Source organism: Schistocerca americana, chromosome 1, assembly GCF_021461395.2.
Source record: "Schistocerca americana isolate TAMUIC-IGC-003095 chromosome 1, iqSchAmer2.1, whole genome shotgun sequence".
Lineage (NCBI taxonomy): Eukaryota > Metazoa > Arthropoda > Insecta > Orthoptera > Acrididae > Schistocerca > Schistocerca americana.
The window spans coordinates 419,741,869-419,763,812 of NC_060119.1; the positions used below are offsets into that span (position 1 = coordinate 419,741,869).

Genomic DNA, 21,944 nt, shown 5'->3' on the forward strand with positions numbered 1-21,944 from the left:
AGTTTGGCTTATGAATCCATACCAAGACGACATACAACTAGCATCATATTTGAGGTACAATAGTGTCCAAAAGTCAAGCATAATAATGAAGTGCTAATATATTTTCTGAACAGTACGTTGGATGACATTCTCTCCATTACAATAGAACAGTTAATGAAGGATATGGGTACCCTTAAATGATACACATGCTTGACAGCAGCATAGCAAGCTTTCTATGAGGTCATTCAAGAGCTTTGAAGAGGTTTAGAGGTGCCTGACAAGCTGCCATTTGTGCCCTCAAAGCATTCCACGCATAGCCAATAGGATTTACATACAGGTTATTAACTGACCAGTTCATGAGGTGAACACCTTTCACAAGGGCAGCTCTGCAGGGACAGGTATTATCATCCATGGATAAGATGTCCCAATCAACTGTGCCTCAGAAAAGTCATTCATCTATCGGCATTAACTTATTTTTCTGAACACAAGAAATATGTGAATCTCTGCAACCGACATCCAGTAAGATATTTCCACTAAACTGGTCTCTTTCCATGAAGTTCCTTTCATTATTCCAGTTAGCTCTTTTCCTCCACATCAACATGGATTCCGGAAACAGCGATCGTGTGAGACCCAACTCGCCTTATTTGTTCATGAGACCCAGAAAATATTAGATACAGGCTCCCAGGTAGATGCTATTTTTCTTGACTTCCGGAAGGCGTTCGATACAGTTCCGCACTGTCGCCTGATAAACAAAGTAAGAGCCTACGGAATATCAGACCAGCTGTGTGGCTGGATTGAAGAGTTTTTAGCAAACAGAACACAGCATGTTGTTATCAATGGAGAGACGTCTACAGACGTTAAAGTAACCTCTGGCGTGCCACAGGGGAGTGTTATGGGACCATTGCTTTTCACAATATATATAAATGACTTAGTAGATAGTGTCGGAAGTTCCATGCGGCTTTTCGCGGATGATGCTGTAGTATACAGAGAAGTTGCTGCATTAGAAAATTGTAGCGAAATACAGGAAGATCTGCAGCGGATAGGCACTTGGTGCAGGGAGTGGCAACTGACCCTTAACATAGACAAATGTAATGTATTGCGAATACATAGAAAGAAGGATCCTTTATTGTATGATTATATGATAGCGGAACAAACACTGGTAGCAGTTACTTCTGTAAAATATCTGGGAGTATGCGTACGGAACGATTTGAAGTGGAATGATCATATAAAATTAATTGTTGGTAAGGCGGGTACCAGGTTGAGATTCATTGGGAGAGTGCTTAGAAAATGTAGTCCATCAACAAAGGAGGTGGCTTACAAAACACTCGTTCGACCTATACTTGAGTATTGCTCATCAGTGTGGGATCCGTACCAGGTCGGGTTGACGGAGGAGATAGAAAGGATCCAGAGAAGAGCGGCGCGTTTCGTCACCGGGTTATTTGGTAACCGTGATAGCGTTACGGAGATGTTTAATAAACTCAAGTGGCAGACTCTGCAAGAGAGGCGCTCTGCATCGCGGTGTAGCTTGCTGTCCAGGTTTCGAGAGGGTGCGTTTCTGGATGAGGTATCGAATATATTGCTTCCCCCTACTTATACCTCCCGAGGAGATCACGAATGTAAAATTAGAGAGATTAGAGCGCGCACGGAGGCTTTCAGACAGTCGTTCTTCCCGCGAACCATACGCGACTGGAACAGGAAAGGGAGGTAATGACAGTGGCACGTAAAGTGCCCTCCGCCACACACCGTTGGGTGGCTTGCGGAGTATCAATGTAGATGTAGATGAATGTGCAACAAGAATCATTCTGCAAACTGGACAATATTTCACTTCATAGAGCACATTCCTGCAGTTTGTACTATTTAGGAGGTCATTTTGAGTGACCAAGTTTCATTTTTTTGTTTTTGTCATTGTTTAGAACACTGAGCCTTTGAAGTACTGTTGGCTGTAAATTGCCCAAAGTAATGAAACAGTTATTATGATATAAACACTTCACACATATTGTGTACAACAAAACACATTCCAGACAACGAGGCAATTAAGGTAATAAATATAGCAGTATGTGGCACCATAGTTATCATACAAAACATACATTGGGAAAGTGTTAGTTTCAAGTTTCCTTCCAGTCATCCAGATTCAGGTTTCCTATGGTTTTCCTAAATCACTTAAGGCAAATGTCAGGTTGGTTCCTTTCAAAAGACCACAGTCAACTTCTGTTCTTCATCAGAGTCCAACTCACACTTATTCTCCATCTCTAATGATCTCATAACTGGCAGTATATGAAACCCTAATCTCCATTCCTTCCATTTGTTCATGGATTAATCTCAATGTAGCTGATCCTTCCATAAACAGCCACTTCTCTTCACTCCCATGAATGAGACACAAACTCCTAAGTGTCCAGCTTACAGGCCAACTTCTAGGTGCCTCTGAAACACAGTTTTGCCCAAAAACTGCAGTGCTCAAGGCAGCTGTAAATTCTGAAGACAACTGCCTTGAGGACATAATCTGGTATCATTACATAGTTAAGTCCAGATATTTATCCTGTAATGGAATAGTTACTCTTAAGTCAGCTTTGCATTGGATGATGACAAAATGTTGCTACTTTGAAAGAGTAACAAAGTTCTTCAAATTGCACTCAACATTGCTGAGACTGTCATGTGTATCTGATCTGCTAGAGCACATCTGTGGATTATATCTAGCAAAACAGTGTAATTTTTATGTCTGTGGCTGTATATTGTTAACTTGACCATAAACTATATTGAGTTCTCTATGAAAGAACAGGTACGAATGTGACATAATTTGTCTAATGCATTGCTTTTTGTTATCTTTCAATCACATTCCCTATTAGATATAGTGAGTATTTCCACCCTACACAGATTACTAGGGCCCAGATTTTAATGATAAGCCATATTTTTTTTCTGAACTTTAACGTGAATTTTACAATAATTTATACAAGAATTCAAGAATGTATTTTTCTTTTGCATATAAACACATGTTTAAAACAATGGAAACCCCAGATTGGATTATCAACAATATTAGGAAAAGAATAGATTGATACTCACCGTAAAGATGAATCACTGAGTTGCAGACCGGCACAGCAGAAAGACTGTTACTCCTTATAGCCTTTGACCAAAGCCTTCTTCAGCAAAGAACACTCTTCTCATTGTGCCTGTTTGCAACTCAATGGGTCATCTTTACAGTGAGTAACAATTCATTCTTTTTCTAATGTTAAAGTTGTATTTACACCTTTGTTTAGGAATGTGTTGTATGTTGGGAAACTTTTACATAATAGGTCATATTTTGGACAACATTTGCAAAAAATGCATACATTTGTTTTAATATTAAAGACACAAGAATAAAAAACATGAAAATGTTGCTCACGTAACAAAGTTTCAAGTGATATTGTCACAAATAAACACAATAATTACTACAAAACTTTATATATCAGGGCTATAGTGGACAAGCAGTGCAACACACTAGTCAGCTCACTGAGATGGGACATTAACATGGCTTCTGATGCAACAAATATTGCATGTGGTGTCACACTATTCAGTTTGAATACAACCTCAGTCTAGTTCAACATACCAAAGTAAAGTGCTCCAACAACATGAAATTGTGAGGTTTTGTTTGTGATTTTGGAGAGGGGGTTGTTGGGTACTGACAGGGAAACATTATTCTGTAAACTACTTGAAGTTAAAGTTAGTGTAGAAGAGTGTGTCAATGGGCAACAACACTGTAAAAGCACCAAACAGAGCAGCTCTGTGAAGAGAGAAGTGCTGAAAATGACAGCAGACAAACTTGGTTATTTGAACAGACAGGTCCATTACAACAATGTCATCATTCTTCAAGGATTTGTGTGAGATGGTGGTGTCTTGTGGCATGCTACTGGAGATGAAGAAACACTTCTCACAGTTCTTGGAGAAATATTCAAAATATCTAGTTCCAGGTGAATCTACATTGAAAAGGAACTATTTATCCATGTGATACAAAGAGGTAGTCAACAAAATATGAATTAGTGTTGCTGACCAAAAGGTCTGAATGTCCATAGATGAAATCCCTGATATGGGTCAGCACTATACTGCAAAAGCTGTTTTTGCTGTTCTAAAAGTTGAAGGGCCTGGATAAATGTTGTTCCTAATAGGTGAAGCTTTTGAGAGATTAAACAACAACTGCCATTTTGTTTGACAACTCTATGAAGCTACTGTGACCAAATTGGTGAACAAAGAAAATGTTTTTCTGCTTGTAACACATGGGGCTTCATATATGGCTGAAGTAGCCAAGAGGCTTCACATGTTCAATCCCAGTATGGTGTATATCACATGTCTTTCAGATGCTTTACAAAGAGTTGCAGAAGAGATGCAATCAGATTACCCTGATGTGGACAAATTAATTTCCTGTGGCAAGAAAATCTATGGGAAACTCTGCCATGGGTGCCAAAATTCAAGGAACAAGGACCTTCAGCAAACCTCCCCCTTCAGCTTGTTCCTACATGATAGGGTTCTTGGCTAAGTACTGCTGAGCATTACTGCACCAACTACACCAAAATAAAAACAATCTTTTGTGAGCTAGATAGTGATTAATCAAGTACTATCCAAACTGTGAAAGAGGTCTTTATGGATAAACTTGGCATATATCGATGCAAAATTTTCAGTGGCATCAAAAGCCATCATATGGCTGGGAGCTGCTGGTACTCAACTGTGTCATACCCTACATATTTGTCACCATGTGCAATGTGAGTTGGGATAAGCTCATGGGCTTGTGGCTGACAAAGTGCACAACAAATTACAAAGTATTCTCCAGCAGAATCCTGGATATACTAAAAAGTGTGAAACTAGTTCCTGGGAATGCTACAACATCTGAAGATAAACTACAGTGCATTTCCCCATGCATGCGAAAGTTAATGACACAGAAACATCTTCTATATATTGGCTCTTACAGAATATGTTGGAGGCTGTATGTGACCAATCTGTTTCCAACCAAAGGTGGCCTGCTGGCTATCTTCAGATATGCTCTTGTAACATCCTGTGATTTGGGTAGGAACTTAACCAGGTACAAAACTATCCTCAGTGACAACCGTAGATCTTTGAAAATAGAAAACCCGAAAATGCACCCTGTGATACAGCACAATTCTGCAGAAACTGAAAATTGACAAAACATATTAACAGATTTGAAATACTTTAAAATAAGTGGTACACAGTAGTAAAAGCATAGTTCCATTGTTTCGAGAGGTGTTATTGTTTTCACTGTACTTTGTGTTGTTTCTTTCCCCCCAAGACACTTGCAAACATTTCAAAAATAATGTGCTAGCTAATTTCAAATAAGCAAAAAGCAAGTAGTATCCTCACAATGTGTTCAGAAGTGAATTTTACATTACATGGTATATAAAAAAATGTCAACAAGGATGTTTTTAAACAAGATTATATTAAGTCATATCTCATTTTTAAGATAGCATATTTGGCTGTTTTTTAGTTCTTTCAAATCCAGGGCCTACAGATTACATAGTCATGGTCTCTCTCTCTCTCTCTCTCTCTCTCTCTCTCTCTCTCTCTCTCTCTCTCTCTCTCCCCCCCCCCCCCCCCTCCCTCCTCTCTCAATGGGTTGGGGAGGGAGGGGGAAATCTCAATTATCAGTTACTGTGTGTTAGCTCAGGTTTGCTCTTTCCACTTTCCAGGCTTCCCAATTATTATTGTCAACTTTTGGACATAAATGTTATAATACATACAATCTTGGCCACAAGAAACAGGTAAGTGGTACTGCTTGATGAATATACGATTTTTCTGACTCCATACAGCCTCAATTAATGTGCAACACCTTCTAAACAGATGACTTGTAAAGCTTAATATTATTTGTGCATTTCATATGTGCAGCATCTATGATACATGATGTCTGAAAAGAAGTTACAAATAATTTGTGGTCATGATACTGAAAATAATGTAGGAGAGGACCAGCCATTGATTAATTTCTAAACAACTCAGATGACAACCAGTGCAGTTTGTTTTATGTCGCACAAATCCTGTGAATTATTTAATAACAATACACTTTTGGTGAAGAGAGTTACTAAAAACATCCATAGTTCTGAAGGAAAATGTTTGGAGCATGCAGTGTCTTTGTTAAATGGGTGAAGATGTAAGCAGGAGGTAGAGATCCACAAGTTATTTGTTTGCATGAAATAGATGTTCTAGGGTGCTGCATCTCTAGATCAAAGCCACAGGAGTGGTACTTGTTCCTCGTCACTAGTTTTTCATGTGGCTCAGCTTCACTTAACTGTCAGTTCCATCACTTGGCTTCATGTGGCCAAGTAGTCATCAACTGTGGAACAACAAGCATACGGCCATACCATGCAGCTATGGAAATATGGCAGTATGTTATGTCACAATGCAGTGGAAAGTGTAGTGGTGAGCAAAGGAAGTTTATCGCACCTGAGCACTCCGTTGACTTCGCAGCCACAGGAAGTACGGCCAAATGTGCCGCACGTAGATATACATGACATGCATGTGACTCTGTGAGATAGTAATGGTAATCTTTGGCAACTTCTACCATGCCACGCAAAATTTCTTCACCCCTTGTCCTTTGCACCAAAGCCAAGTAAAGACTACATGGATCAGTCACATACAGCAGTCCTCTAACATATACCATATGAGCCAATATATGGCAGTTGTTTCTGTGTTACTAAGTTTGACAAGCACTGCGAAACACTGTAGTTAATGCTCAAAGCCATCAAGCATGCAACGCAACCAGTGGCATATTATTAGAGCTGGTACTAAAGTTATGTTATGTTGTCAAATTTTTGGTGGGCTGTTACCTGGTGCATGTAGTGATAATTGTATGTTGTTCACAGCAACATATTTTATGACAATTTGCATATCTTATTCACAGAAATCTGGCATAATATACAGTTAAGAACAGACTACTGCCCTGTTTATAATATTTGGTAATGTAACATTTCTGTTCATTAATGAGTATTGCTATTTTTTCAGTCTCTGTCACAAGTGCTAGTATGAGAGCTCTTATCATCACTGGCATCTTGAAAACTTTCAGTATAATCACAGTCATCATCTTCAGGGCAGTCTTCTGTTTTTATGTTACCAGTTTGTTGCTTGGATTCCACCAGTTTGTCTGTTCCTTTTTCTGACTTATCTTCCACTATTTCTTCAATTTTAACACCTTGACACTTTGTTATTCCTTGTGTATCATCTTCACATTCACTTTCACATGCAATTGTTTCTGCATTTTCATTGATAGATACTTTTAATCCAAGTTTTGAACACTTATCATCGGAAAAGGCACTTGGGCTGAAATGTCCATAGTCTTGATACTTTTTAGGGATATCATGAACAGCAATTTTCAGACCAGGTTTACACTGTTCATTCTTCTGTTTTTTGAACTTTTCTTTCATTCCTGCCTATGAAATGAAATACATTTAGATCAGATATTTTAATTATGGTAACCAAAACTGAAACAGTGGTAGTAAAAATAATTGTCAGAACAAATAGAACATTTAAGATAAAAAGGAAGTTAGAGCAAAGATTATGAAAATACTCAATGTACAATCTGTATAACATGTAAAAAAAAATCTTAATCCATATATACAGTCCAGTCACAGTAATGTGACCACTGCCTATGTTCAATTTCAATTTGCAATAACCACTTATAGAATGCAGGTGACAGTGCTGGCAGTGGAGGTTACATCAAGCATGTTTAGGGGATGCAGAAAACAATACAGCCATTCTCATAATGTGGAAACTGAGGGATTTATTTGATACTGAGAGGGTCATGATCATTGGTTATCGAACCAAGGGTGGAAACATTTCTGAAATGGCTGTTTGTAAACAGTTCCTGTGCCACCATAGTTAAAGGATACCATGCATGGCAAAATGGTACTATCCAAAACTGGTGCTGAGAGGCAACTCCGGTGCATCACAGGCCATACATGACAGGAGTGAATAATGACTGTGAAAAATGTATATGAGTGAACAGATATATATAGCTGTTGAGAAACTGACCACACAGATGAACCAAGGGGCTACCAACAGTGTCTCCTCAATGGTCATTCAGTGAACATTGCTATGTAAGAGCTGCTGCAGCCGACCACTGGTTCATGCACCAATGTTGACTGCTGTTCTTTGGTGGCGAAAGCCGTAATTTGTATGCCAGTACTGCAACCCGATGTCCACTGAGTCGCGACAGGTGGCCTTTTCAGATGAATCATGCTTTATGCTACATCTGTCAGGTGATTGTTGGTGTGTACAGTATGAAATATCTGAAAGCAAACACTCTGCATATGTTAAGATCTAGGGAATGTTTTCATGGTATTCTCTGGATGAGATCATCATTCTGGAAGGTACTGTGGATCAATACAAATATGCATCTATCCTTGGGGACCACATCCACATCTATATGTAGTTTGTTTTTCCTCCACACGATGGCATTTACCAGTAGGACACTGCAACATGCTACACAGCTTACAGTGTATGTGTGTGCTTTGAAGAGCACCAGGCCTGGCCACCAAATGCCCTGGATTTACATCCAAAAGAGGATCTGTGGGACTACCTCGATTGGGCTGTTCGCACCATGGATGTTCAACAGAGAAACCTAACAGAGCTGGCCATAGCACTGGAGTTGGCAGGCTCCACATCCCTGTCAGTACTTTACAGAACTTCACTGACACTCTTCCTGCACATCTCATAATGGTCCACGGCTGCAAAAGGCCACTTGGGAGGCTTTTGACAGGTGATCACATTTATGTAACTAGACAGTGTACAAAGTATTTTGTAACACACACTCATACAGTATTCAGAAAACTGTTGTCTTAAAAACACACCGTGTAAGTAGATTAAATGCTCATAAAACACGAATAACAAATTAAATCAAAATGTCATATAAAACAAAGCAAACACTTCACATCAAGAGACACAGATGATGGCAGGATTCAATAAGATTATAATTTTTTAAGTGCAAATAAATTCATCAGAGGATCAAATTGTATGTATTTCAAATAAAAACAAGTTCCTCCAGCAGCAAGATAAGGTCGGTCTGTAATGCAGTAAAAACAAGACACAAAACAAAAATAAGTAAATAAAAATGAGGAAATCTACTTAAAAACAAATAATGAACTGATCTAAGATAGTCCGAAAATTGGCAAACCTTTTAATAAGTTTCTTTCTGTCAGTTGCATAATATTTGAGTCTGATCACTTCCTTAGTAGATAGCCTACATTTTCTGAGACAGAATTCGAGAATAAGTTTGATAAAATAAAACCACACTTTGTATCTCCAAAAGAAGTTTCCAGCATCATTAAATCTCTAAAAGTAAATATTCAGGAGGTTATAATAAAACCACCCATGTGGAGTTTGCTGGTCTCCCATTGGGCATCTCCCCAGGTGACGGATAGGGGAATGCTCACCAGATATGGTGGGTATTGGGGAAATAAAATACCTGGGGTGGACCAAAAATAGCAACTGCTGCCTTGTAGTATGATATTGCCTTACCAAAGGCTAAAGGAAGAAAACCTTGGAAATACTTAGCACAGAAAACCATTTTCAATAGTAAACAGTGTGGATTTCACAAAGGACTGTCTACTGAACAGACTTTATTTATTTTGATGGTTGTACTAGAATCAATAAATCAGAAATTATTACCAGTGGGAACATTTTATAATTTGGCTAAAATTTATGATCTTGTAAAAGTTTTTCATCTTATCTTCTTGGCTGATAGATTCATTAAATTCATGTCAATCACAGTAATATGCAATTAAAATCACAGAGATACTGCAAGGTAAGTTTGTAGGAATTACTTGTCCCAGTGAACTGTGTGTGATGTGCAAGAATGCCTGGGCTGGCACCGGCAGAGATCCTAAGAATTCTGTGCCCCTTACCAGAGGTTGTAGAGGATTCAGATTTCGATGCTGACTCTGATTCTGATGAAGACATTTATTCATCATATACTTTAGAGATTACGAACTTACATTCTCCACCAGGGTTTTGACTACCTCTCATATTTTTTGAAGTGAGAAATGTCATGCCACTATCCTTTCCACCCCTCCCACAGTGGTATTCAGCCATCCACCAAACCTACACAATATACTCAGCCATCCCTATACAACCCCTGCTCCCAACCCCTTACCTCATGGCTCATGTTGCTGTAACAGGCCTAGATGCAAGACCTGTCCCATACATTCTCCCACTCCACCTAATCCAGTGCAGTCACAAAAATCACCTATCCCATCAAAGGCAGGGCTACATGTGAAACCAGTCATGTGATCTACAAGCTAAGCTGCAACCACTGTGCTGCATTCTATATGGGCATGACAACCAATAAGCTGTCTGTGCACTTGAGTCGCCACAGACAAACTGTGGCTAAGAAACAAGTGGACCACCCTGTTGCTGAGCGCTCTGCCGAATATGAAATCCTTCATTTCAATGACTGCTTCACAGCCCGCACCATATGGATCCTTACCGATAACATCAGCTTTCTGAATTGTGAAGGTGGGAACTCTCCATGAATTGCCCATCACAATTTTTGCATTGTTTCACAGTAATACTCAGAATTCACCACCTCAGCTTTGGTCAGTAATTCGTTGAGGAGAACTCCCTATCCTCCCCAGACCACTGAACCCAACATTTTCCTCACCAACACAGTCTGCTTGAATTCTGTCCTGCATGGAAAGCCATTATGATGCCAGTGCATTGACTGCTGCTTGTTTTCTGGGGTATTGTGTGCAATCCATGTCTCATTACCTGTAAATATTCAGTCCAGAAACTCAGCATCAGCACAGGCATCAGCATGGTACTGCTGTAGAAAAGTGAAAGCTACTCCCATGCGCTTTGCTTTGTGTTCTGGAATCAGCTGCTTTGGCAACCACCTAGTGCACAATTTTCAGAACACAGTTCCATGCAACAAGGAGTAACTCATCTGTGTGAACGGACTGCTAAGTTCTGTGACTGGTAAGCAATGATTCTCCATAATGCATTACCACAGAAGCTCCATAATGTTGCCTGTAATGATGGATGGCCTTCAGCTGTGCTCCTCACCATGAACTTTTTGGTGACTTGCTGTAAACCCTCTGTACCAGCAATGCACCATCAGCTCACTTGTGACATTAGGCCCATAGACCTAGCACAGCTGACAATGAGTTTCATTCGGCTCTATGTTCTGTGTCTTAAAAAAACTTTATCATTGACCACACTTCACACAAAGTGGGAACTGGAATATAAGCCTCCATTTTCAACTGCTGCTATAATGCTACTGTGGTTTGTTGGCTGTGGGATGAGCAGAAACTTAGTTTATGGATGTGTCTTGTACTGCCCAATCCACTAAAAATAAAATGAGGACATGTAGTAAGTAGATGTATATCAGCAATGTCACACAGGATAAATTGGCAAAAGGATTAAAAATCTCCAACCCTGCAGGCACTGACAGTGTCCCTGCAACAGTCTTAAAGTTGGGTGCTTTAAACTTAACTGAACCTCTTACACACCTATGTGACTGCTCATCTAAGCAAGTAGTTCCCTGATATACTGAAAATGTCTAACATAATTGAAATTTATAAAAAAGGCATGAGAGATTATGTAAATAACTATGGGAACATTAAAAGTTTCTCTGGAATTTCATGAATATTAGAATAAATTATATATGAAAAACTTCATAACATAAATACTGTCACAAAACAACTTAGCAACAAAACTATCACTAAAATTTGACAGTCCTCCAAACAAGGATATGCAACAACCCATTTATCTCTTATCAATAATGAACCAGACTGTAGAAGAACAAAGACCAAATTCTAAGGGTTGCAGTTGCAAAGAAATTAAAAATGGAATAAGCACATAGAATATCTGAATGCAAAATGAAGCAAAACCTGCTACTTTTTTTCCTCACTAAAATTCTGTCATAGTGTTAATACAATAAAGGCTATCTCCTTTGCCTACAATATAATAGCACCAAAGCATCTAAAGAAATGTCTGAAGACATAAACTGACAGGTAAGACAATTGGATTACTATTGAATTTTGACAAGACTAAGTACATACATAGCAGGACTTCCACAGCACTCTACTAGTTAGAAAAAAGGTTACTCAAACACTGGAATACAAAAAGTAAATACTTTTCACTATTTTGGACTACTACCTTAATCTGAAAACCCACACCCTAGAATTAATGAAGTCTCTCAATTCAGTAACATCTTGCAGTAAACATAATTATTGTTACAGGTTATTCAAAAGTTACAAAACTAGTTTATTACGCATATTTCCATCCACTTGTCAATTTATTAGTTTACTTGGTTCGATGTGGGAAAACTACTTACAGATATAATATTTAATACTTTTAGAATAAAGAAGCATGTTACAAGAATTAAATCTGGTGTTGATTCTAAACCATACTGCAGATCCCTCTTCAAAGAACGTATTTTGACAACTGCTTCACAAAATATATATAATATTGATTCTGCTAATAGACAGATATAAAATTATATTTACAATCCTAAGTTTCAGAACTAACAGTCCCTTCCTCAGAAAGTTCAGAGGTGACAGCGTTGGTGATGCTAACAATGTATAGGGTGCTCACCAGAGAGGTGATCAGTTCCCATACTCAATTGGTGGGAGACAAATGCAGTTTTGTTGCATGAAACGTATGTAACAGGTGGTAAAACATAAAACTTAATCCTCAGAAACCCTGGGACACTATCTCTCACACACTTTCACACAGAACACCAAAAGGAGTCACAAGGCAGTTTGTGATCAGAATACACAGAATGTAACTACAAAGCACCTCAAACAGCGTAACAAGGAAACGTGCCTGACTTACCAATTGCAAAATAAAATACAAAGTAGCCATACTGGAAACACATGAAAATCTTCTACCTAAGATACAGTTTAGAAGACCAGACATAACACATTCAGTTCATCGTCTCCTAAAATAGAGGTCAGGACAGCTAATAAGACAGATGCAATCGTTGGAGCTTGGTATAAAATGCATTCTGGTAAAATGTGCTGTACAGACACCTGTACATGACAAGCACTGCTTACTGGTGAATCCTCTGGCTGGAGAAGGAATTGGGGGAGTTGAAAAGGTAGGACAGGTCACTCAGGCCACAGGATGAGGGGGATCCAACTGTTGTGAGAAGAAGGCAGTACAGACATTTCAGGTGACCAGAAGTACTGACCAGCAATTACATCTCGCATTTTTATTTTATTTACTCAAGTGATTTTTCCTTTTGATTCAATTAACTGCCTTTTCTGGCATTCTTTTATTGTGTTGCTTGTGTCTAATCCACAGTTTTTGCCTGCCATCTTTTTCATCATTTGGTGATGTTTCTACGTGTTCTCTCTCTCTCATAGGTTCAGAGATATTCTTTCCTTCTGACAAGGGAACCTCCCCATCGCACCCCCCTCAGATTTAGTTATAAGTTGGCACAGTGGATAGGCCTTGAAAAACTGAACACAGATCAATCGAGAAAACAGGAAGAAGTTGTGTGGAAGTATGAAAAAAATAAGCAAAATATACAAACTGAATAGTCTATGCATATGATGTACAACATCAAGGACAATCTGATCTCATGAGCGCCATGGTCCTGTGGTTAGCGTTAGCAGCTGCAGTGCGAGAGGTCCTTGGTTCAAATCTACCCTCGAGCAAAAATTTTAATTTTTTATTTTCAGACAATTATTATCTGTCCGTCCAATGCGATCACTTTTTTGGGAGTGATTATCACATCCACAAGAAAACCTAAATCGGGCAAGGTAAAAGAATCTTTTTACCCATTCGCCAAGTGTACAAGTTAGGTGAGTTGACAACATATTCTTGTCATATGATGCACATGCCGTCGCCAGTGTCGTATAGAATATATCAGACGTGTTTTCCTGTGGAGGAATTGGTTGACCTATGACCTTGCGATCAAATGTTTTCGGTTCCCATTGGAGAGGCACGTCCTTTTGTCTACTAATCGCACTGTTTTGCGGTGCGGTCGCAAAACACAGACACTAAACTTATTACAGTGAACAGAGACGTCAATGAACGAACGGACAGATCATAACTTTGCGAAAATAAAGTAGGTAAAAATTTTCACCCGACGAAAGACTTGAACCATGGACCTCTCATTCCGCAGCTGCTCACGCTAACCACGGCGCTCCTGAGCTCGCGCTATCCTTGATGTTGCTTATCTTGCACATGGACTACTCAGTTTGTATATTTTGCTTATTTTTTCATAGTTCCACACAACTTCTTCCTGTTTTCTCGATTGATCTGTGTTCAGTTTTTCAAGGCCTATCGAATGTGCCAACCTATAACTAAATCTGAGGGGGGTGCGATGGGGAGGTTCCCTTGTGAGGCTTTCTCTATTATCCATTTAGTTGTCATCTTTCTTTATTAAATGATCTTTTCTTCCTTCTGAGTGTGGCTGGCCACATGTTTTTTTCCTTTCTTATGGTATTTTATATGGTAAACTCTTTTGGCAATCTACTTCCAGTATTTTGCAATTGACTTTATTGTTGAATGGCTGGCTTTCTTTATCAGTTTTACAATAATTTTCACTCATTAATTGCCCAGTATTTCTTGTGTCATTATTGTCTTTCTGCATTTGGTGAACTTCTCCTGTTTCATCATGGTGTTATTCGCTTTCCACTGATATTCACTTTACATTTATCAGATATCACTAATTTCACTATATATCTACTGCATACTCTTTCAGTGGGTAGTTTAGCTAAGTGCAAGAGCACTTCACCCTCTTTTGTCAGTTGGAGATATGTTTTATATCTTCAAAGATTTTTCTTCATCTTCAGCAATCAATTTTTGTGTGTTTAGCAATTCTCTTTCCTTGCAAAATTTATTCTCCAATTGTGATTTTTTTGACATCAACTGTATTAGATATGGAAATGTTACCTATTGGTGGCACATGAAAATTTGTGGCAGACCAGGATTTGAACCCAGATTTCCTGCTTATCACAAGCTGTCACCTTAACTATCATGGTTACATGTGCATGCTCCTCAGGCTAATCCAAACTTCCATATGCCACACAGTCTATGCCCCTCTTCCTCACAATGTTACTTGGATTCCTGTAACGGTGTTAATGAGACAGGCATGTTCAATGTTAGTATTATCATCATTGTTTTGGCCATCTAGGCTTGTAATACTTAATTTACAATTTCTGTTTCTTCAGACATGCATGCATACATATTACAAAATTTATTGACCAACTTGTATCCAGATTTTCTGTTTACTGTAAGCAGTCACCTTAACCCCAGACTGACCCAATCCTTCATACGCAACATTGTCTACACCCCTAGATGGTTAAGACAACCACTTGCAGTAAGTGGAAAATCCAGTTTCCAGTCCTGGTCCAGCACAAATTTTCATTTGGCACCAATAGGTAATATTTCCATACATAACATAGCTGATATCAAAAGAATACACAATTGGTGAATACATTTCCTAATTTTAAACAGCTGCAGATCAACATCAATGTCTGTTCCTTCAGATGTGCATGCATGTGTGAAGAAACTATTACAAGCCTAGATGGGCAAAATGCAATAATAATACTAACAGGGAACATTGAACAACTCTGCCACATTAACCTTGTAGCATTAATCCAAGTAATGCTGCGAGCAACAGGTGCATAGACAATTGTGATATGATGGACTATTATTTGAGCAGGAGGTTTGGGTTTGGTCATGAAGAGCATATGAGATGTATGTGCAAGACAATGCAGACTCCAGGCGAGGCTGAGAAGTGGCAGCCCCAGTGTTGCTTGGGGGTCCGGTATGTGTAATCACCGGCTGGTGTGACATATTCAACTGTCAAAGTTTGAAATTGGGTGCACAAGGCATCAGATCCACTGCTGACACACACAATAGCATCTCACATATTGTTCATCTTTGTGCTCATATAGCATAAAAGCGGCCAATATAGTGAGGGGCGACATGTCGTATTAAAAAGGGGGGACACAACAATTCTGCTGATGTGCAGATATTAGTTGTAATTTGGATGTGTAAAAATATAGAGCACATAGAAGGATTTTGTAATCATCCATCAGCAGATGTTTCATAACTTATTTATTATTTAATGTACAATGGAGAGAGAGCACTCAAACTGTAGCCCTCAGCAAGACATTACGATTGACATATTCACATCATTTGTAGCATGATTAATTAAGCTATGAGAGAAAATTCAGTTGGCTTTCAAAATTAAAATAAATTATGACAAGTACACAACCAGCATGGCAGTATGCATTAGTGGAGGGTGTTACACAAAATATTCAACCTTAGCTCTTAAGATTTATGTTTTTATTATTTGTTTATGACTTTGTGTAGTTTCACCCATAACTTGTGGACTACCACAGATATCCTAATTATGAATAATGCATTGGAAAGAGAAGCATAAATCCAATTCAGAATCACAGCGTTATCTACATATAGAAAGATGTAAAATAGGCTGATGGAAATGTGAAATTCATTAAGTGACATGCATGTGGGATTTCCAATGGAGAGGTGGACTGAGGCTACTTAAGGGTACTGTCCTCTTGCTTTGGGCTGTTGTTTGCTGGCCAGAAAAGTGTTCAAAATGTTTGATATGAGTCTGAGTTCTATTCCAGCCACATTCAATTACAAAGTGAGACATTTTTCAGTTCATCAGTAGTGGGACTTAGAATAATTCAGCACCTATCTGGACTCTGAATATTTTATCTGCTAGCAAGTAAGCTGAACTTGTGATTTACATATGGGACTCTGATTCTGAAAACTGAGGTTGGTCTTTAACTTAGTTTGGCTTGAGTTGGACACAGAATATTTCAGTTAGACTCAGTTTAGATGTTAGTTGGTATATGGCCTATTTTCATTTAACATTTATCTAAGGACAGAGTCTGAGTTTTTTACCAGCTATTTTAATTTATTTAATTTTTCTGCATTGAGTTAAGGAACAACTAAATTGGGGTCTCTAATCACTTTCACTCTAATCACTTGTACTACAGTAGTACAAGTTTATATGCCAACTAGCTCTACAGATGACGAAGAAATTGAAGAAATGTATGATGAGATAAAAGAAATTATTCAGATAGTGAAGGGTGATGAAAATTTAATAGTCATGGGTGACTGGAATTCGAGAGTAGGAAAAGGGAGAGAAGGAAACGTAGTGGGTGAATATGGATTGGGGGAGAGAAATGAAAGAGGAAGCCGTCTGGTAGAATTTTGCACAGAGCATAACTTAATCATAGCTAACACTTGGTTTAAGAATCATGACAGAAGGCTGTATACATGGAAGAACCCTGGAGTTACTAAAAGGTATCGGATAGATTATACAGGGTGATTCAAAAAGAATACCACAACTTTGGGAATTTAAAACTCTGCAACGACAAAAGGCAGAGCTAAGCACTATCTGTCGGCGAATTAAGGGAGCTATAAAGTTTCATTTAGTTGTACATTTGTTCGCTTGAGGTGCTGTTGACTAGGCATTAGCGTCAGTTGATGCTAAGATGGCGACCGCTCAACAGAAAGCTTTTTGTGTTATTGAGTACGGCAGAAGTGAATCGACGACAGTTGTTCAGCGTGGGGCACTGAGAATCCGCGGGAAACAACTCAGTATGAACGTGACTCGCCTAAGGTGAACGTTTTCTGTGCCATTTCAGCCAATAAAGTTTTTGGTCCCTTTTTCTTCGAAGGTGCTACTGTAACTGGACTACAGTATCTGGAGATGTTAGAGAATTGGCTGTTCCCTCAGCTCGAACAAGAAGCACAACAATTCATATTTCAGCAGGATGGAGCGCCACCACGTAAGCACTTATCTGTCCGTAACTACCTGAACGTCAACTACCCGAGGCGATGGATCGGCCGCCAGGCAGCCCGTGACAGAGCACTTCATCACTGGCCTCCAAGAAGCCCTGATCTTACCCTCTGCGATTTTTTCTTATGGGGGTATGTTAAGGATATGGTGTTTCGGCCACCTCTCCCAGCCACCATTGATGATTTGAAATGAGAAATAACAGCAGCTATCCAAACTGTTACGCCTGATACGCTACAGAGAGTGTGGAACGAGTTGGAGTATCGGGTTGATATTGCTCGAGTGTCTGGAGGGGGCCATATTGAACATCTCTGAACTTGTTTTTGAGTGAAAAAAAACCTTTTTAAATACTCTTTGTAATGATGTATAACAGAAGGTTATATTATGTTTCTTTCATTAAATACACATTTTTAAAGTTGTGGTATTCTTTTTGAATCACCCTGTATAATGGTAAGACAGAGATTTAGGAACCAGGTTTTAAATTGTAAGACATTTCCAGGGGCAGATGTGGACCCTGACCACAATCTATTGGTTATGACCTGTAGATTAAAACTGAAGAAACTGCAAAAAGGTGGGAACTTAAAGAGATGGGACCTGGATAAACTGAAAGAACCAGAGGTTGTACAGAGTTTCAGGGAGAGCATAAGGGAACAATTGACAGGAATGGGGGAAAGAAATACAGTAGAAGAAGAATGGATAGCTTTGAGGGATGAAGTAGTGAAGGCAGCAGAGGATCAAGTAGGTAAAAAGACGAGGGCTAGTAGAAATCCTTGGGTAACAGAAGAAATATTGAATTTAATTGATGAAAGGAGAAAATATAAAAATGCAGTAAATGAAGCAGGCAAAAAGGAATAAAAACGTCTCAAAAATGAGATCAACAGGAAGTGCAAAATGGCTAAGCAGGGATGGCTAGAGGACAGATGTAAGGATGTAGAGGCTTATCTCACTATGGGTAAGATAGATACTGCCTACAGGAAAATTAAAGAGACCTTTGGAGATAAGAGAACCACTTGTATGAACATCAAGAGCTCAGATGGAAACCCAGTTCTAAGCAAAGAAGGGAAAGCAGAAAGGTGGAAGGAGTATATAGAGGGTCTATACAAGGGTGATTTACTTGAGGACAATATTATGGAAATGGAAGAGGATGTAGATGAAGATGAAATCGGAGATACGATACTGCGTGAAGAGTTTGACAGAGCACTGAAAGACTTGAGTCGAAACAAGGCCCCCGGGGTAGACAACATTCCATTGGAACTACTGACGGCCTTGGGAGAGCCAGTCCTGACAAAACTCTACCATCTGGTGAGCAAGATGTATGAAACAGGCGTAATACCTTCAGACTTCAACAAGAATATAATAATTCCAATCCCAAAGAAAGCAGGTGTTGACAGATGTGAAAATTACCGAACAGTCAGTTTAATAAGCCACAGCTGCAAAATACTAACACGAATTCTTTACAGACGAATGGAAAAACTAGTAGAAGCCGACCTCGGGGAAGATCAGTTTGGATTCCGTGGAAATGTTGGAACACGTGAGGCAATACTGACCCTACGACTTATCTTAGAAGAAAGATTAAGGAAAGGCAAACCTACGTTTCTAGCATTTGTAGACTTAGAGAAAGCTTTTGACAATGTTGACTGAAATACTCTCTTTCAGATTCTGAAGGTGGCAGGGTTAAAATACAGGGAGCGAAAGGCTATTTACAATTTGTACAGAAACCAGATGGCAATTATAAGATTCGAGGGAAATGAAAGGGAAGCAGTTGTTGGGAAGGGAGTAAGACAGGGTTGTAGCCTCTCCCCGATGTTATTCAATCTGTATATTGAGCAAGCAGTAAAGGAAACAAAAGAAAAATTTGGAGTAAATATTAAAATCCATGGAGAAGAAATAAAAACTTTGAGGTTCGCCGATGACATTGTAATTCTGTCAGAGACAGCAAAGGACTTGGAAGAGCAGTTGAACGGAATGGATAGCGTCTTGAAAGGAGGATATAAGATGAACATCAACAAAAGCAAAACGAGGATAATGGAATGTAGTCGAATTAAGTCGGGTGATGCTGAGGGAATTAGATTAGGAAATGAGACACTTAAAGTAGGAAAGGAGTTTTACTATTTGGGGAGCAAAATAACTGATGATGGTCGAAGTAGAGAGGATATAAAATGTAGACTGGCACTGGCAAGGAAAGCGTTTCTGAAGAAGAGAAATTTGTTAACATCGAGTATAGATTTAAGTGTCAGGAAGTCTTTTCTGAAAGTATTTGTATGGAGTGTAGCCATGTATGGAAGTGAAACATCGACGATAAATAGTTTGGACAAGAAGAGAATAGAAGCTTTCGAAATGTGGTGCTACAGAAGAATGCTGAATATTAGATGGGTAGATCACATAACTACTGAGGAAGTATTGAATAGGATTGGGGAGAAGAGAAGTTTGTGGCACAACTTGACCAGAAGAAGGGATCAGTTGGTAGGACATGTTCTGAGGCATCAAAGGATCACCAGTTTAGTATTGGAGGGCAGCGTGGAGGGTCAAAATCGTAGAGGGAGACCAAGAGATGAATACATTAAGCAGATTCAGAAGGATGTAGGTTGCAGTAGGTACTGGGAGATGAAGAAGCTTGCACAGGATAGAGTAGCATGGAGAGCTGCATCAAACCAGTCTCAGGACTGAAGACCGCAACAACAACAACAACAACAATCACTTTCTAAACCACGTGCCAGAGCAGATGATTCCACCAGTCATTGAAGTAAACAATATTTTGAAGATGATAAATTTTATTATGTGAAAATTTAGATATTGTGTTGTGGATTGTTAGATGAAGTATTTTGCACCTAAATACAACCTAGTTACATTTGTCTTACTAGTTAATAGCATAATGGGCAAATTCATATATTTATTTTAAATTAAAGTATACATCAAAGGGCAAAGCAGCATAGGACCATTCCCAGAAGTACAGACCACACAGTGTGGCATACGGGGGTTAGGGTTGGTCCGGAGAGCAGGCACAAATAGCTGAGATCATTAAGATGACTTCTTGCAATAAACTGGAAACCTAGGTTTGAGTCACGGTCTGGCATAAATTTTCATGTGTCACCAGTAGGTAGATTTGCAAAACTAATACAGGTAATGTTGAAAGAATTCGCAACTGGCAAATAAATTTCATATTATTCATGTTACTGCAGATCATCATCAAAGTCTGTTCCTTCAGACTTGCAAGCATTACAAGGTTAGATGGGTGAAACGATGATGATAACACTAACACTGAATATGTTTGTCTCATTAATATTGTTATAGGAATCCAAGTAATGTTGCGAGCAATAGTGGACTAGACAGTGTGGTATATGGAGGTTTGGGTTGGCCTGGGAAGTGCGCATGGATAGCCGAGAAGGTTACGACAACTCCTCGCGACAAGCAGGAAATCATTCTTTGAGCCCAAGTCCAGCACAAATTTTCACGTGTCAGCAATAGATAATACTTCCATACCTAACACATCTGATGTCAAAAGAATTTTGTAATGTTGATACAGCTGCAGATCATCACCAATGTCTACTCCTTCAGATATTCATAGGAACAATTGTTGTAAACAAGTCTCTTTCCCTCTCTCTGTCTAGTAATGGTTTTTCTCAATTTTCTTATTTGACTACTCCTTTTTGATGATTGGTGAACTTGTTCCATTTCTTTGCCATCTTTTTTGCTTTTCAGGATCTTCTCAGTCTGTTCAATGACTCTCTCTTGCCTGTTATTTTCTGTACACACTTCCCGTCTTCAATTAGTCTGTATATAGAAACCTCTTACCTAACTCTATTCATTTGCTCCTTCCAGTATGATTTCACCTCATGCTGACAACAGGTGGGTCTGTATGTTTCATCTTGTGTTCTGAGTGACATGCCCTTCTTTTTTAGCCTTCCCTAATTAATCCCTCTCTCATTCCCAAGGAAGGAGCTTAGATCTGATGTACTTAGACTTGTATGTTCTTTTATATGTTTATTGGCAGTGCTGACATTTCTCCTGAAGGTAAGGACTAACCAGCAATTTTTATTCACGTTTTAATACCTCCATCAAGAGAATTTTCCTTTTGAACCAACTACTCACAATATACATATTCTCATTAATGTCATTTGGAGGTCTCATGTATTGGTACCCTATCATATTTGCTAGAATCTTCTGATCCACTGTTTTGGTCTTCTTGCTGAGGACTTCTTCCAGGAAC

General features: G+C 39.0%; 1 protein-coding gene across 1 annotated transcript in view; it reads right to left on the reverse strand.

Moving 5' to 3' along the window:
• Positions 1 to 1,776: 1,776 nt before the first annotated feature.
• Positions 1,777 to 21,944, reverse strand: part of LOC124602362 (protein FAM161B-like) — a 167,244-nt gene continuing 147,076 nt past the window's right edge. Inside the window, exons 7-8 of the mRNA XM_047136317.1 lie at positions 6,777 to 7,376; positions 1,777 to 2,515 (exon numbers count right to left, since the gene is read on the reverse strand). Of these exons, the coding sequence (XP_046992273.1) occupies positions 6,948 to 7,376 (429 nt within the window). The 3' untranslated portion in view covers positions 1,777 to 2,515; positions 6,777 to 6,947. The remainder of the gene's footprint in view (positions 2,516 to 6,776; positions 7,377 to 21,944) is intronic.